Source organism: Cnephaeus nilssonii, assembly GCF_951640355.1.
Source record: "Cnephaeus nilssonii genome assembly, chromosome: 15".
NCBI classification, from domain to species: Eukaryota; Metazoa; Chordata; class Mammalia; order Chiroptera; family Vespertilionidae; genus Cnephaeus; species Cnephaeus nilssonii.
In genome coordinates this window covers 35,652,957-35,669,325 of record NC_137086.1, presented here as the reverse complement: position 1 = coordinate 35,669,325, position 16,369 = coordinate 35,652,957, and the positions used below count along the sequence as shown (strand labels likewise).

Sequence of the window (16,369 nt, the reverse complement as noted above, 5' to 3'; positions counted from 1 at the left end):
ATGAATGAGCCCTGGCTGACAATGAAAAGATGCTCAACCTCACTGATGATTGGGAAAATGCCAGGCAAAAGGAGATACCATTTTTGACTAATTACATTAGCAAAAAGGTATACTATCAAGATACTTTCATACACTGTGAAAAGTATAAGTTGGCTGGGCTACCTTAGAGGGCTATTTGCCAATATCTATTTGCATTGTGAATTTAAAGGATTCTGGGCTCTGTGCTGGAGCCAGTTCATATCAGCTTTCAAGAGCCAGTTGTGTGTATCTTTTTTCAACTCCAAGTTTATTTTAGTAAGGTCACATTAGTAATTTGAAATCAACTATGGTGAGGCTGATTTCACAATGGAAATAGACAAATGCCACAAATCAGACCCTAACCCCTTTATTTGAAGACTGGTTATTAAACATTTATCACACCCTATAGTGTATTTGTCAGAGTCTAGAACCTAAAAAAGTACATAACTCAAGATAGAGCAATTCCTGTTTCCTAAGATATATTTGCACATGTATACAGGGAGGTGTGTGCAAGGATGTTCATTGCAGCATTGTTTGCAATGAGGAAAAATTGGAAACAACCTAAAAAATCCATTGCTAGGGAATTAAAAAAAAACAAACACCTAAATTATGTGCCTGGAATACTATGCAGCAGTTGAAAGAAATGAAAAAAAAAATTATACACACACAGTGATGGAAGGAAAAATTTCTTTACCTACTTAGGTGTGAGTAGGAAAATAACTGACAATAGACAGATTAACAGGAAAAAAAATATTGCCCATGCAGGACCAACCTATAATAAAGTGGTGGGGGAAGGGAGGGAGATTGGGAAATCATAGGACAGAAGGTTCTGGTGATTCCTGCTTCCTCAGTTTTAGTGGAATGTCCCAGTGCTTCAGGTCCGTGTTCCCTGACTGAGACATGAGGGGTGAGGGGAGAGAGTACTAGCCACCAACTAGTAAAGTTCTGTTCTTATCAGATGAGGGGCATTCAGATGAGATTTCTTTTAGTATCTTCTATAGCTCAGATATTTTCACTCTAAAGTATTCTCTATACCAGTTTGGTGGGCTGTTGGTCTCTGCAGTACTAATTTGGAAAAATCTCAAGACATGTTAAGGGGAAAAGCAATTTGCAGAACAACACAATAGGATTGTACATATGTTACAGGAGTACCTAAAACAATACAATAAATATGGGCATACAGTAGGTCCTTGGGTTACGTCGGAGATCCATTCCTACAGCGTGACGTAACGTGATTTTTGCCATAAATAGGAACCCACCTACATAAGCACCTACATCATTCACATGGAGCACATACACAGCAGTAATGAAGTGAAACGGTAAAAAAAATTTAAAAGAAAGATAACAATTTCTGACCTTTACTTGTGGTAAATAAATAATAAAAAACATAAAGCACATAGTATGTACATACATCGAAATGATGGAACTTTTTTTTTATAAATAAATGGGAGATGGCAACATAACCACAAAACAACGAATGTCAAGTCCAATGTAACTCGAGGACTGCCTGTATATGCAAGTTGGTAAAAATAATTTAAAAATCTGGAAAGAGATACACTCAAAGTAATCACAGAGGTTACTCCTGGGGAAGAAGAGGCAGAAACCAGGATGGACAGTATCCTATAAAATAAAAGCCTAATATGCTAAGTGTCCGGTCGGTTCAACCAATCAAAGCATAACATGCTAATGATTTGCTAAGACCGCTCAACTGCTAGCTATGATATGCACTGGCCACCAGGAGGCAGTTGACCAGTCGCTATGATGTGCACTGACCACCAGGGGCAGACGCTCCAACCAGTAGTTTAGCTTGCTGCTGGGATCTGTCTGATCAGGACTGAGCGAGACAGGCCCGACATGCCCTGGAGCCCTCCAACGGTCCCTCCTGGGCTGGCCAACCTCCCGCATCCCTCCCCAGCCCAAATTGAGCATTGGTGGGGTCCCTCAGCCTAGCCTGCACCCTCTCACAACCTGGGACCCCTCATGGGATATGAGAGAGCCAGTTTCAGCCCAATCCCACAGGCCAGGCCAAGGGACCCCATTAGGGCACGAATTTGTGCACCGGGCCTCTAAGTAGTGATATGGGACTTTAGCCTTAATTTTAAGGTTTAAATGCTTCTCAAGGACAATGTATCCATGTATTATTTGTGTCAAGTTAAAACCAAACCAAAACAAATTCTTGAAGACAGAAATGTCCATAAGCTTCCACCCAAAATGCTCCCGGAATGGTAGGCACCCTCTTACTCTGGGCCTCAGGGCAGCCCTGGGCCTCCGGGGCAGACCAACACGTCTCTCTCAGGACACTCTGAAACCTTTGTGGGATATCAGGCCTGATTAAAACCCTTAATGGCCCCAGAAAAGCACTGAAAAGATAAAGATTCTCCTTCTTTATCTGCATTTAAATAAATAAAAAATACTATGAAAGTAAAAAAAATCCTACAAAGTTCTGATTTTTTCCTATGACTGTGGTGATATTTTTTATATTTGAACATTTTTAAATCTCTCAAAAACGCTGGCTTAGCTAAAAGCATATGCTTAAGTTTAATTAACTGGGTATTATAGCACCTGGCAATACAAGAATGAAAAATGGAACAAGTCATCAGCAATCTTCACAGTCCTTCTCCAAAATAAGGATAAAAGAAGGAAAGGCAAGGACAAGAATTTAATCACTACTTGTCTCATCAAACCAACTCCTTAACAAGCCATGCACTCAGTTAATTGGCTAAACATCCAGGTGCAAAACTAGGTGTGGCCTTTGATCTACAAAGAATGGCTCCATGGTTACTCAGCAACCACCTCTCTCCCAGAGCTCATGCAAGACAACAGGGACTTGCTGGGTCTCGCCCCTCTGGCAATGATTTGAGGGCTGCTTGCCCATGGGGACTGCAAGTTGATTCTTCCAGGGTCAGGTCTCCAGTGAGGAGATTTCTCCAGCTCTTTAGGGGACCTTCAGAATCAAATTCCCTTAGCTTTTTAATAACTGCTCCCTATGTGAAAGAGGAGAGGGGAAGGAACTGTTTGTTAAACTGTTGCATATTCTTGCCCATTTATTAAAATTACAAGCATAAGCTTTGAAGAAGAGAAGGATCAGCTTTGAAGTGGGAGGGTCTGTCAAATCTCCCACTAGATGCTCCTGGACCCAGATTATCTGGTTATTTATTATTTACTTATTTTTTTACTTTACTTCTTACTGATAGTGAGGAAAAATATTTTTTCTCTAAATTCCCTATGTGCCATATTGAAGTGGGGCTACACTATCCATCAAATGACTACATCTATGGTTTAATGGATCATACAGTAACTTCTGAAGTGATTTCCTTTCTTCAAGCTCAGAAGGGATCTGGGAAAAGGCATCTCCTTAGTCTATGAGGTCCGAAGTCAGGTGGTCCCTCTGTACCCAAAGGATTTGGCACCTTACTTCTAGCCCCGACCCTGGCCAGCCAATCCAGGTCAGACTGGGACCCCAGAGAAGACTGAACGTTACATGGCCCACCTGCTTTCCTGTGCCATTCTTTGGCTGATATGATACTGGTTGCTAGCTCATACTATAAACCCTTTAGGCAAAGTTTAGTTGTGTGTAGAGTAATAACCCTTTAAGGCTTCTACACTGAACTCTGTTTTGAGGAAAAGTAGGAGGGAATATTTTTTTAAGAGTTCTTATTCCTTTCTGCAAACTGCTTGGAGCATGTGAACATGAATTTCATGGGCTAACAAGACAAAGTTTGCTCACTCTCCCTTCCCTTTCCAGACTGTAGCCCCTAGGGATTCTCTTCAGGAGGCAGGTAGGCAACTCTAGAAAGAACAGCAAACCTCACCTTCCTTCCCAATCAAGCCAGAACGGGCCCCCAGCTCTGCCAGGGGAGCTACAGAAACTTTCTGGCCTCAACTCCCCAGGAAAGGAGGGAGCACTGGGGTTTGTCCAGTTGCACAGTTCCACGTCCGTTAGCACTCATAGGTTCTCTTACTCCAGCTATGTTTAGCTTTGTTTGATTGTCTTCCATGGGAACACGACTTTTCCCAGCTCTCCGTTCCTAACAATTCATCACCAAGGACTTGAGCCCCAGATGATGAGCCAGATGTCATCTGGGTTTGTAAACATCCACCAAGAGAAAAGAGAGGCCCCTTCCATGAAGAAGGATGACCCCACTCATTTCTGGAAATGTGTTCCTTTTCTACCTCCAGATCCAAAGACATACCCTCTATCCTTCACAAGCTAATCTGATTTTAAAAGCTTTGGCTTAAAATACTGTAAAAATGATGTATGGTGTCAGATGGATACTAGAATTATTTGGGGGGTGGGGTCACTTCGTAAGATATATAAATGTCTAATCATTATGTTGTACACTTGAAACTAGTATAATATTTTTTGTCAATTGTAATTGGAAAATAAATTCTTTGTAAAAGCTGGAGGGGGGAAGAAAAAAGAAGCTTTGGCTTAAAACCTTTTCTGATGACTCCTGCCCCTCTGACCTTTGTCTTTGCTGAAACTCTCTCAGCAATTGTGGCTTACACCATTCCGTTTAGCAATCTATTTGGCTAGTGACTTGTATTGCTCGTAAACTGCATCATGGTTACTGGTTTCAGTTTCCTAAGGAGACAGTTCCTAACAGCAGTAATGATGATAATAACAGCAGGAGCAGCAAATACTTATAAATGGCTAGCTCCATGCAGGTATTATTTTCCACATGTTAACTCATTTTATTTCCCCAGTATCCTACTGTGGAATGCACTACTGCATTATCACTTTTTTTTTTTTTTTACAACTGAAGAAGCTGAGGCACAAAGATGTTAAATAAGTTGCCCAAGGTTGCAAACTAGTAAATAAAGGAGCTAGGACTTAACCCAAGTTGAAGAGCCCTTGGGTCTTTAAAAGATGTCTTTTAGATTATCTCCTAAATCCTATTTATTCCGTCTGTAGTACCTACCCTGTGAATTAGATTTATCATCCCTATTTTCAGATGAGAAAACTAAACTGAGGTCACACAGCCAGGGCCCTGCGGAGAAGCTGTGAGACAAATCTAGATCTGATGCTTCCTTTATCCCCCACTTACATGGAAACCATGATTTGATTAATACCCAACTCAATCATCATCTCTCTCTGATGCTCATCTCATGCACAGTGATAGAGACATTTGCAATCAGGGGGAGGAGAAAGGATTAAGATGTGTGAGCCAAGCTCCCTACCTTCAAGGAGTCCACAGTCCTGTAGAAAACAGATGGCAGAGAGGAGGTACTTAGACTAACATGTTGTACCTGCTGTGATGGCAGTTGTGAAAGTTCAGCAGGCACAAAGGGATGAGGCCGGAGAATCCCTGGATTGTCATGTAGGAAGTAAACTTAGACTTTTTGTCAAGTTTTTAACTCAAGGTTTTGTGATAGACTCTGTTGACCAGAAAATTCAACTAAGAGCACCCTGAGTATGTGGGTTCATTAGGTTTCTGCTATGAATAATAACATCCTCCAAATCCATTATAAAGTGTTGCTATTTCCTAGGTTGCCCCTGGTTCCATAAGGAGCAGGAAGAGGTGGTCACAGAATGCTGTCTGGGAATTCTAGAAACTCCTGACACAGTGAAAAATTCAGTGTGTATGTGCATGTTTGTGTCTGTGTGTTTTGGGGGGAAACAGAATTCTAGCTTTTATTGGATTCTTTAATACATAAAGTGTCATACAAAAGTTAAGAACCACTAAAATGATACTTTGAAGGTAAACTGAACATATAACTATATAACTACATAAATATATATACACACACATACACATATTTAAATACACACACTTATTTCGGTGTGCATAGAAAGTGGAAGGAAACATACCAAACTATTAACAGCAACCGTTTATTGTTTCTTAAGCAGAAGATAAGGGAGACTCATTTTTGCTCCATACTGTTCCGTACTGATTTAACAATTAAATAATTATTAATAATTTTAATGAGTATGTATCACCTTTATAATTAAAATGTAAAAAAAAAAATCTTATCGAGAAACCAAGATGGCGGCATAGGTAAACACCTATACTGCTGCCTCGCACAACAATTTCAAAACTGCAACTGGAAGACAGAGCAGACATCGTCCAGAACCACCAGAAAGCTGGCTGAGTGGAAATTCTACTACTAGAAGGAAAGATAAAAGGACACTGAGACCCAGAGGAGCTGTGGAGGACAGAGGTGTGGAGACCCGTGCGCACGGAAAGGGCGGGCAACTGAATATGCAGCTGGCTTACTCGCGGCGCGCAGAGAGGGTGGGCAGCAAGCACGCGGCTAGCTTTCTCTCGTTCGATAGGAAAACAAAACCTCCCAGCTGCACTGAAATCCAGTTTCAGGTGAGACTTTGGGTACCGAGACTCATTCGGGGAGAAACTGGACTGTTTGGCAGCAGGCGAAACTCGAGGGCAGCCTTCTCTCAGAGGTGCATGCAGCCATTGACACGGGACACTGACACACAGGGGCCTCATAGGGCAGGGCTGACGGGAAACCAAGGCTGTTTGCTCAGCCCTGAGACTCCGCCCCATCCAAGCTGAGCACAGAAGCTCTCCCAGCGGAGACACAGCTGATCCTCACAGCCAATTGGCCTGGAGATCAACTCCCCCCAGTGATACTAACAACAATCTAGGCTTAACTACAACAAGACTGCACACACAGTCCACAAAGGAGTGCACCAAGAGTGTCCACCTCAGGTGACTGGGGAGGCTGAGCCACTGGGCCCTGCTAGGACACCTAGCAAACAAAGCTACCCTACCAACTCAGGGAAGCAGCTAAAATGCGGAAACAAAGAGGCAGGTCACAAATGAAGGAAATGGAGGAAAGTAAACGACTGGATATAGAGTTCAAAACCACAGTTATAAGGTTTTTCAAGAATTTCCTAGAAAAGGCCGATAAATTTAATGAGACCCTCGAGGATATGGAAAAGGATCAACTAGAAATTAAGCATACACTGACTGAAATAAAAAATATCATACAGAGACCTAAAAGCAGACTAGAGGATTGCAAGAACCAAGTCAAAGAATTGGAATACAAAGAAGCAAAAAACACTCAACTGGAAAAGCAAAAAGAAAAAAGAATTCAAAAAGTTGAAGATAGTGTAAGAAGCCTCTGGGACAACTTCAAGCGTACCAACATCAGAATTATGGGGGTCCCAGAAGAAGAGAGAGAACAAGATAATGAAAACCTATTTGAAGAAACAATGACCAAAAACTTCCCCCACCTGGTGAAAGAAATAGACTTACAAGTCCAGGAAGCGCACAGAACCCCAAACAAAAGGAATCCAAAGAGGACCACACCAAGACACATCATAATCAAAATGCCAAGAGCAAAATACAGAGAATATTAAAAGCATCAAGAGAAAAACAGTTAGTTACCTATAAGGGAACACCCATACGATTGTCAGCTGATTTCTCAACAGAAACTATGCAGGCCAGACGGGAGTGGCAAGAAATATTCAAAGTGATGAATAGCAAGAAACTACAACCAAGATTACTCTACCCAGCAAAGTTATCATTCAGAATTGAAGGTCAGATAAAGAGCTTCACAGATGAGAAAAAGCTAAAGGAGTTCATCACCACCAAGCCAGAATTATATGAAAACTAGAGGCCCAGTGCATGATTTAATCATGCACCTGGTGCACCAGCTGGCTGGCTGTCCGCTGGTGCACCAGGCCTTCCGAAAGCCTCCGGCACGGCGGAGGCTTTCGAAAGGCCTTGTGCCGGAGCAGACAGACAGCCAGCTCCTCCGCTTTGGCTTTTGATCGCGGGGGAGCTGGCTGTCTATCCGCTGGTGCACCAGGCCTTCCGAAAGCCTCCGGCGCGGCGGAGGCTTTCGAAAGGCCTTGTGCCGGAGCAGACAGACAGCCAGCTCCCCCGCTTTGGCTTTTGATCACGGGGGAGCTGGCTGTCTATCCGCTGGTGCCCCAGGCCTTTCGAAAGCCTCCGGCGCAGCCATGGCACAGACGCTGAGCTCGCGGCGCCACTGGCACGAGCTCAGCGTCCTGCTGGCCCAATCAGCTACCCCGGCCACCCTGAGTCCCGCCCCCTGCGCCTCCTGCTGGCCCAATCGTGGGTGTAGCGGAGTGATGGTAATTTACATATTACCATTTTATTATGTAGGATGCTGAAAGGTATTCTTTAAGAAGAGAAAGAAGAAAAAGGTAAAGATAAAAATTATGAACAACAAATACATATCTATCCACAAGTGAATCTAAAAACCAAGGGAATAAAAAATCTGATGAACAGTATTAACTGGTGAATATAATAGAATCAGGGGCATAGAAAGGGAGTGGACTGACAATTCTCAGGGGGAAGGGGGTGTGGGGAGTGCGGGAAGAGACTGGACAAAAATCGTACACCTATGGATGAGGATAGTGGGGGGAGGTAAGGTCAGAGGGTTGGGCAGGAACATGGTGGAGGGAAGCTATGGGGGGAGGAAAAGAGGAACAATTGTAATAATCTGAACAATAAAGATTTATTAAATTAAAAAAAAATCTTATCTCTGTATTATAGCATTGTAGGTAGACCATGTTGAGAAAACTGTAATAGTGAGGAAGTAGCTGTTACAGACTTTACTAGAAACATTGTTAAATGAATTAATTGGTAAGAGTGATGCTACATTTAGCAAGCTTGGGTCATGGTTGTCCAGGTAGGATAATGATAAACTGCTGCCTACTTGGGTACTGTGGATGGCCAGGAAGCCCTGTATGACAGCAGATTTGTCTTGCACATGGCACCCAGAGATGGACAGTGAGGCCAAGGCCATCGGAAACAGCAGCAGGTTTCACGAAAAGCATCAGCAACCTCTGCACTGAGACAGGTTTACATGAATGCAGGTTGCAAGTAAAAATGGGCCTTCCTGCCCCCAAGGTCACATATGAACACAAAATCATCACTGTAGGAACTGTCATCATCCAAACATAATGAGAAAGGACATAGATATTTTTTACAAGTACACATTATTCTTTTGGGGGATCTGGCAGGTAGAATATGGAGCTGGAAGACAGTACCCTGACATCTCTTTCTGACCATGGCCTTGTGCAAGTCCTCTGCCCTGTCTGTCCAGATGTTTCTCCATTTTCACAAGACAATAAAATAGCTTCTACCAAAAGCCTGAAAATCAGTCATTTTGAGATCAGTGCCAAATCTTTATCATGGTTCTAAAAATATCCAGAATATGAATCATATGAAGTCCCCAAATTTATTATTTTTAATATAAAGAGTATAATAACAGCATTAAAGATTTTAACTACTTTCACCTTTCAGTCTGAATTTCTTTTAAACTAACAGTTTAATCTCTTATTCTACTTATGCTATCAAATCCTTATTATCCCCCTTTTCATCTCTCCCAGCCTGCATCCTGTGAATCAACAAAACTTGAAACCCAACACCAGCAGCAAACATAAAACTAGCTGAGAAACAGGTGAAAGAAAGAAAGAAAGAAAGAAAGAAAGAAAGAAAGAAAGAAAGAAAGAAAGAAAGAAAGAAAGAAAGAAAGAAAGAAAGAAAGAAAGAAAGAAAGAAAGAAAGAAAGAAAAGAAAGAAAGGAAAGGAAGGAGGGAGGGGAGGGAGGGAGGGAGGGGAGGGAGGGAGGGAGGGAGGAAGGAAGGAAGGAGAAAGGAAGGAAGGAAGGAAGGAAGGAAGGAAGGAAGGAAGGAAGGAAGGAAGGAAGGAAGGAAGGAAGGAAGGAAGGGAGGGAGGGAGGAAGGAAGGAAGAAAAGAAAGAAAGGAAGGAAGGAAGGAAGGAAGGAAGGAAGGAAGGAAGGAAGGAAGGAAGGAAGGAAGGAAGGAAGAAAGAAAGAAAGAAAGAAAGAAAGAAAGAAAGAAAGAAAGAAAGAAAGAAAGAAAGAAAGAAAGAAAGAAAGAAAAGGCCTAATTATAGTCCTTGGTGAGTAAATGATATAAATACCCATATTTTGCTACCTGCTCATAGGTTTAGTATTTTATTCTGATAGGATATATAGTGAACTTGTAACTTATGTCCCTTAGTACCATTATCTGACAAGAAGCAGGCACAGGCAGGTTCCTTTGTGACAAAGGCTAGCTCTGTCCAGCATACAGTTGTGATGCTATAAGAGACAATTATGGCCAATCCCCAACAAGGGAGAATTCACTGCACTTAGATAAAAATTGCTATTTCTCAAATTTTGAGGTAAAAACTATATACTTTGCAACTCGAATTAAGCTAATTATGTTCTATTTGGGTTTTCTCTTCTGCTGAATAATTCACCATCTAAAATATTTAAAAACCTTGATTAGAAAGTTGGTCAGCTAAGAATCATTAAGGTGGCAATTGTCTCACAAGGGCCCATCCTTCTAACATCCTGTTCATTTCTGAGCTGATTTTAGAAGGCTTCCTTCTATATCCTTGTCCCTTTACTGGTCTAGATATTTATTGTGCACTTCCAAAAAAAAAATACTTTCTAACATTCTGTTTAACATTTATTTTCATTTAATTTCTATTTATATTCTGTATTCCAAAGTTTCACTCAGTTCTAAAAAAAGAACTTCAGTAACTAATAGCTAGTGACAGGTATTTAAGATTCCAGGTACTCAACGTCATCCTTGGCTTTTCACTGCCTTCTTGCATTTAGGGGAGAATAACTTAAACTAAATTTTAAAATGCTGTCATTCTTTTTTTAGAATATATTTTACTAGAGGCCCAGTGCATGATTAAATCATGCACGTGTAGGGTCCCCTACACTCTTTCGCTTTCGATCACGGGGGAGCTGGGTGCCTGTCTGCTGGTGCACCAGGCCTTTCAGAAGCCTCCGGCGCAGCGAAGGCTTCTGAAAGGCCTGGTGCCTGAGCAGACAGGCACCCAGCTCCCACGCTTTCACTTTCGATCATGGGAGAGCTTGGGTGCCTGTCTGCTGGAGGCTTCTGAAAGGCCTGGTGCCGAAGCAGACAGGCACCCAGCTCCCACGCTTTTGATGGTCCACGGTGGGACGTGGGCTCGCTGCCCCAGAGGCCCCTTCTGTGCTGCAGCACAGCCATGGCACAGACGCTGAGCTCGCCACCCCGGCCACCCCAAGTCCCGCCCTCCCGCACCTCCTGGCCAATCATGGGCATAGCGAAGGTATGGTCAATTTGCATATTTGTCTATTATTGGGTAGGATTGATTTTTTTTTTATAGAGAGGAAGGGAGAGGGATAGAAAGTTAGAAACATCGATCAACTGCCTCCTGCACACCTCCTACTGGGGATGTGCCCACAACCAAGGTACATGCCCTTGACCGGAATCGAAGCTGGGACCCTTCAGTCCGCAGGCCGATGCTCTATCCACTGAGCCAAACTGGTTAGGGCGCTGTCATTCTTTTTGAATCATCATTGAAATAAGACTGGGGGAAGAGAGAGTTATATAAAGGAAAGGGGAGGCTAAAATGGTGGAATTTAAGCCTTCACTGATGAGTTGATAAGAATCAGAGCTCCCAAGAAAAGCCAGCACTGAGGATCAGGCCAATCCTTTGTTTCTTATCAACGTGAAACTACTGAAGTCTGGAGTTTCTGTCTGACTTTATTCTGAGAGCAACTTTTGGCTTTTGCCTAGACTTTTTCTGAACAGGTAAGTTAGAGTGCTTATTGCTCAAGCAAGGACAATTTCTACAAGGCCTAATTCAGGCTGAGGATTATTTTTACTTTGCCCCATATTTCCTGAACTTAAAATAAAGTGGTTTTAACATAGGATTACAGAGGTAGGAAACCTGGTGGGATCTGCTGGGACCCTTATGCCAGTTTTCTCCTTCCTTGGTCCTTTCCCCAGAGAGATGTCCTGGTTTAAGTATGTGTCCCTTGCAAAAATTTATAAAAACTAGTCCCAGAAAATACAAAAACAGGTAATACCCAATTAGGCAAGAAGAGGAGTGTTTTATTCTCATACTTTCTTAGAGGTAATATAAACTGATATAACCTTTCTGCAAAGAATCTGCCAGCATTTTTATTAAAGTCTTAAAAACAGTCTGCTCCACTTCCAGGAATTCATTCAGGGAACGTCAACTCTTCTTCCAGTTCTAGCTTTCTTTCTATTATCTCTCTAGATTAGGATGATGAGTCATTTAACTGTTCTTAGAATGTTCTATATTTTCCCAATCTATAATAATAAAAGGGTAATATGCTAATTAGACCGGACGTCCTCTTCCAGACGAAGCTGGACGAAGCTGGGGCTGTGAGGGTCGAGCCCCTTACATGAATTTTGTGCATCAGGCCTCTAGTAGACTAATAAACATATACTCCTTCAGTAATCAGAACTAAAACAATCACTGGTAAATATAAAACACAGGCAAACACACCCTGTCCAAAGCCACTTGCATTAAAAAATGCTTAGTGTTAGCCCTAGCCCATTTGGCTCAGTGGATCAAGCATCGGCCTGTGGACTGAAAGATCCCGGGTTCAATTCCGGTCAAGGGCACATGCCCAGGTTTCGGCCTCAATTCCCAGTGGGGGGGCGTGCAGGAGGCAGCCGATCAATGATTCTCTCATCATTGATGTTTCTATCTCTTTCTCCCTCTCCCTTCCTCTCTAATTAAAAATATAATTAAAAAAAAAAACACACACACACAACGCTTAGTGTTAACCTTCAACAACCAGTTTCTTTTATGATAAGGATGATGAAAAACTCAGTGTACGTGAACAGTTTCCCAATGACCTAGTTGGGGGATATAATAAAAAAGCCTATGCCCATCACTGTGGCTACTGCTTTGGTAGGATGACCTACACCGAGCTTGCCCTGTGGGCCCTTGGACTGGTCCTTTAGGCTTCCACAAACTTTCATTGGAATGTAAGTTAATACTAATGTGGTAGCTACAGTTCTTCCTCCCAAAGACTTCTGGAATCTCATTATCTAATGAAATATTGTTGACTTCCATTTTATAGCAGGAGACATTATCTAATTCTTCTGGATCACATGGCGGTAGCCCTGGGAACAGAGAGCAAGTTTTAATAGTTCGTTGGCCAAACCACATTACCCTACTATTTCAAGATGTTTTCTGAAGGGTCCACAGGGGCTACATTTAAAACCTCCTGGTTATTGTTTGCTAACTGCTGGGATGGTTTTAATCAGGGAGGAAGCCAGTATTTTCAGCTTGGGGGTTGGGAAGAACTCCTAAAAAACGTCTCCAAATTGATTTAGGAGAACATGCTTGACAGAAGAGGACTTATTCCTGCCCTGGAATAAACTCATTAGAACTGATATATGATGTAACCACAGACCAAGAGAACTACATTTCTTTTTTAACACATTATATCCCAAAGGCAATTGAGGTTTCTAAAGTTTATCAATATCAGGTTACAAAACCTGTTCAACAGGGACCATCACTTTCATATACTGGTTGACAGCTTCCTCCTCTTAGAATAACCTTGGTGTTTCGTACAATTTCTCTTACTAGGATCTAGTTTTTACACTAGTTTTTTTAAAAAGACATTTTATTTCTTTTTTCAAAATATGTTTTTATTGATTTTAGAGAGAGAAGGGAGAGGGAAAGAGAGATAGAAGCATCATCACTGAGAGAGGAACATTGATTGGCTGCCTCCTGCATGCCTCCTACTGGGCAACGAGCCAGGCATGTGTCCTGACTGGGAATCAAACCAGTGACCTCTTGGTACATGGGCCGATGCTCAACCACTGAGCCACATCGGCTAGGCTGAAGATATTTTCTTGACAAGGTTTTATTTGATGACTCAAGTAAAATTTCCTGAGGTAAAGAACCTCACATCACCTCCAGTGACATTTTTCTCTTCCCACAGTCCTGACTTGAGGTCAGGGAGTCCCTTTGTGATGAGATCAGTTTATTTCTAGGTTCTAAAAAAGCCCATGTTTTTCAGTAGCTCAGATCAAACCAGATCCCCCAGATTTGGGTAGAACTAATTCAAATACCTGAATCAGTTCCAGAAGCATCTCTGGTTTTACTGTCAAGGGTCAGCAAATCTCTAGGCCTCGGCTCAAAATACACAGTATTTGGGCAGCCTTGTATTTCTTTGTATAAAATGTTTTCTAATTCTTGTATAATTTATCATGTATATATTCCTAAAATCCTACTCAGGAACAAACCACCATAATATGGGTTTCTAAAGTTGACCCCAGCCAATCTGAATCCAAGTCTCTGGGAATAGGGTTCTGGACACCTCCTTTAAAAAAAAAAAATTTTTTTTAATGCTGTTACAAGTGCCTCTACATGCTGAAGTATAAGAGCCTTTGCAGTAGAACAACTATAAGAGTAAATGGAAAAAATAAGTTCCAGCAAGCAGAGGCAGGCAAATTTGATTTTGAGGATTTCATATTAATGGGTGAATAATATTTAAAAAAGAAAAAGAAAAAAACAGATCATGAACACCTTTGCTTCAACAAGTCCATTTTCAGCTAGGCTGGCTGCATCAGTGTGCTGATACTTTCTTCTACCTCTGAGAGCTTCTTCAGAACTTGGTTGACCTTGGCCTCATCAAATTCCAAACACAGAAATTCAGATTCCTGGAAAACATAAAAGGGTGTTTTAGCTACAAGAGACTCTCAAGATAGCCAAGGCTCTGGATCTGGTGTGACCCAATTCCAAAGGCCTGGGGCCCTTACCCAGCAAGCCTGGCTCAACTCTCTATATCCCTAAATGATATTTTACCCAGCACAGCAAATCCAGCACAATGCCCTAAATCAAACTACTTTTCTGAGGTGTTTCATAAGTGGTAAAGAGGTATTCAAATGTCAGGTGTTCTCATTATGAGGCATGTGAAAAGCTCTTATCATCTATCATCATACTTGATCCCTTAATAATTTTTAAGGTAAGTACTAAATATTGCTGTTTTATAGACGACCCTGGGGCACAGAGAGGTTAACCAGCTTCACAAAACCAGAAAAAGGCAGAATCAAATTGTAAACTCCGCAGTCCATGCTGTCTCCACAGCGCCTGTAGTATAAAATGAAAGGAGGATTTGGATTGGCTCTGTGTTACCCTGGGAATAGGGCTAATTTGGATCTAGTGGTTGTACTAGAAATTGTGACAGGTGGTGAAAAACTCAGTGTATGTGAACAGTTTTCCCAACAACCTAGGTAAACTTGATTAGAAAGTTGGACAGCTAAGAATCATTACTAGACCAAGTTGGGAAACATAAATCAGATCATTGAAAGATAACCAGATCTTGAAACAGCTATAAATATTTCTAGGACTTTTCTACTTGCTGCAAACTGGCTCTCCCCAGATTTCCCTCAAAAACATTTCCTTTAATCACTGGTAGGATCAGTCAATCAACCCTAGATTAGGTAGACATCAAAGACAAAAGCCTCTGAAGTATGGTGACAGAAATTTCATGAGCACTAAACAAATTCTAGGTTCGCACTGTCTTGAGAGACAAGGGCAAATTATATATCCAAGAGTAACTATGTTCAAGGCTCTTAGGAACAATAGTCATGTAATTTTAAAGCTGTATGAATTATTAGAAATCATATAATCCAACTGTCTTGTTTTTTAGATAATGAAATCGGGGCCCCAGGCATGTTAAATGACATGCCTATTGTCTATCTCTTGGTTAATGGCAGAACCACAGATCAGTGATCTTCTCTACATTTTCCTCTGTAAATACTATGGTCTTTCCCAAAGTGGCAGGTAAAAGAAGACCACAGCCTCTTCAGAGGGAGGGAGTCATTCTGTCATCAGCTAGAAGAATCTTCAGCAATTGATTTTGAAAAAGTACCTTTGCTGCTGCTAAGCTGCTGTGCTGAATCTAAACTGATGGCATTGAACATCCCCCAGGAAAAATGAATTAGAAGAAAATAAGAGGCCTCTCAGATGAAAGTCTCCCAAAGGAAGGGAAGGTAGCTTTCCCTGACAACAGGAAACTTTCTCCTCAAACATGTATTTGAATAGGAGAGGGGTATAGTCTCATATGTGAACTTAGAAACTACCAGGTTTTCATTTAGTTTAAAGCAAAAACCAATTTTTTTTTTAAAAAAAGGAAGCCAGCTATGTTTGAGCTTCAGGAGGAGTAAATTTATAGCAAATTAGGCAGGTCAGCTGGCTACATTAAGAACAGGCCTCAGATTTGAAAACCTCTTATTCTTCATTCAGTTTTACTGAGATCTTTAGCTTGACTTTAAAATATTTTTTAACATCTGGCTTTTGAACCAATGGTCTAGAAACTAATAACTAGCAGAGTCTAACATACATATTTAGGAAACTGGCAGAAAAGATGATGTTTCACCTTGGAGAAAGTTTGTTACAATGATAAATCACCTGGTTTTCCATTTATGTGGGAAGAGATTATCAAGGACACTGATCAGTAATATGCAAGCAGAGTTTATTAACAGCCAGGATCTTTTCTGATCAGGGTCATTAATTTGTTGTAGGTTTTAGTATTCACATTATTTTTTATTAACCCTCTTAAGTATTACTG

The 16,369-nt window shown here is 41.5% G+C and overlaps 1 protein-coding gene across 2 annotated transcripts in view; it reads right to left on the bottom strand.

Moving 5' to 3' along the window:
- COMMD1 (copper metabolism domain containing 1) overlaps positions 1-16,369 on the bottom strand; it is a 133,868-nt gene that overhangs the window by 35,579 nt on the left and 81,920 nt on the right. Inside the window, exon 3 of one of the 2 annotated variants that reach the window (XM_079792189.1) lies at positions 14,323-14,456. In XM_079792189.1, the coding sequence (XP_079648315.1) occupies positions 14,349-14,456 (108 nt within the window). In that variant the 3' untranslated portion in view covers positions 14,323-14,348. Of the gene's footprint in view, positions 1-12,920; positions 14,457-16,369 lie in introns of those variants that run through there. The other variant, XM_079792188.1, reaches the window with a different exon arrangement.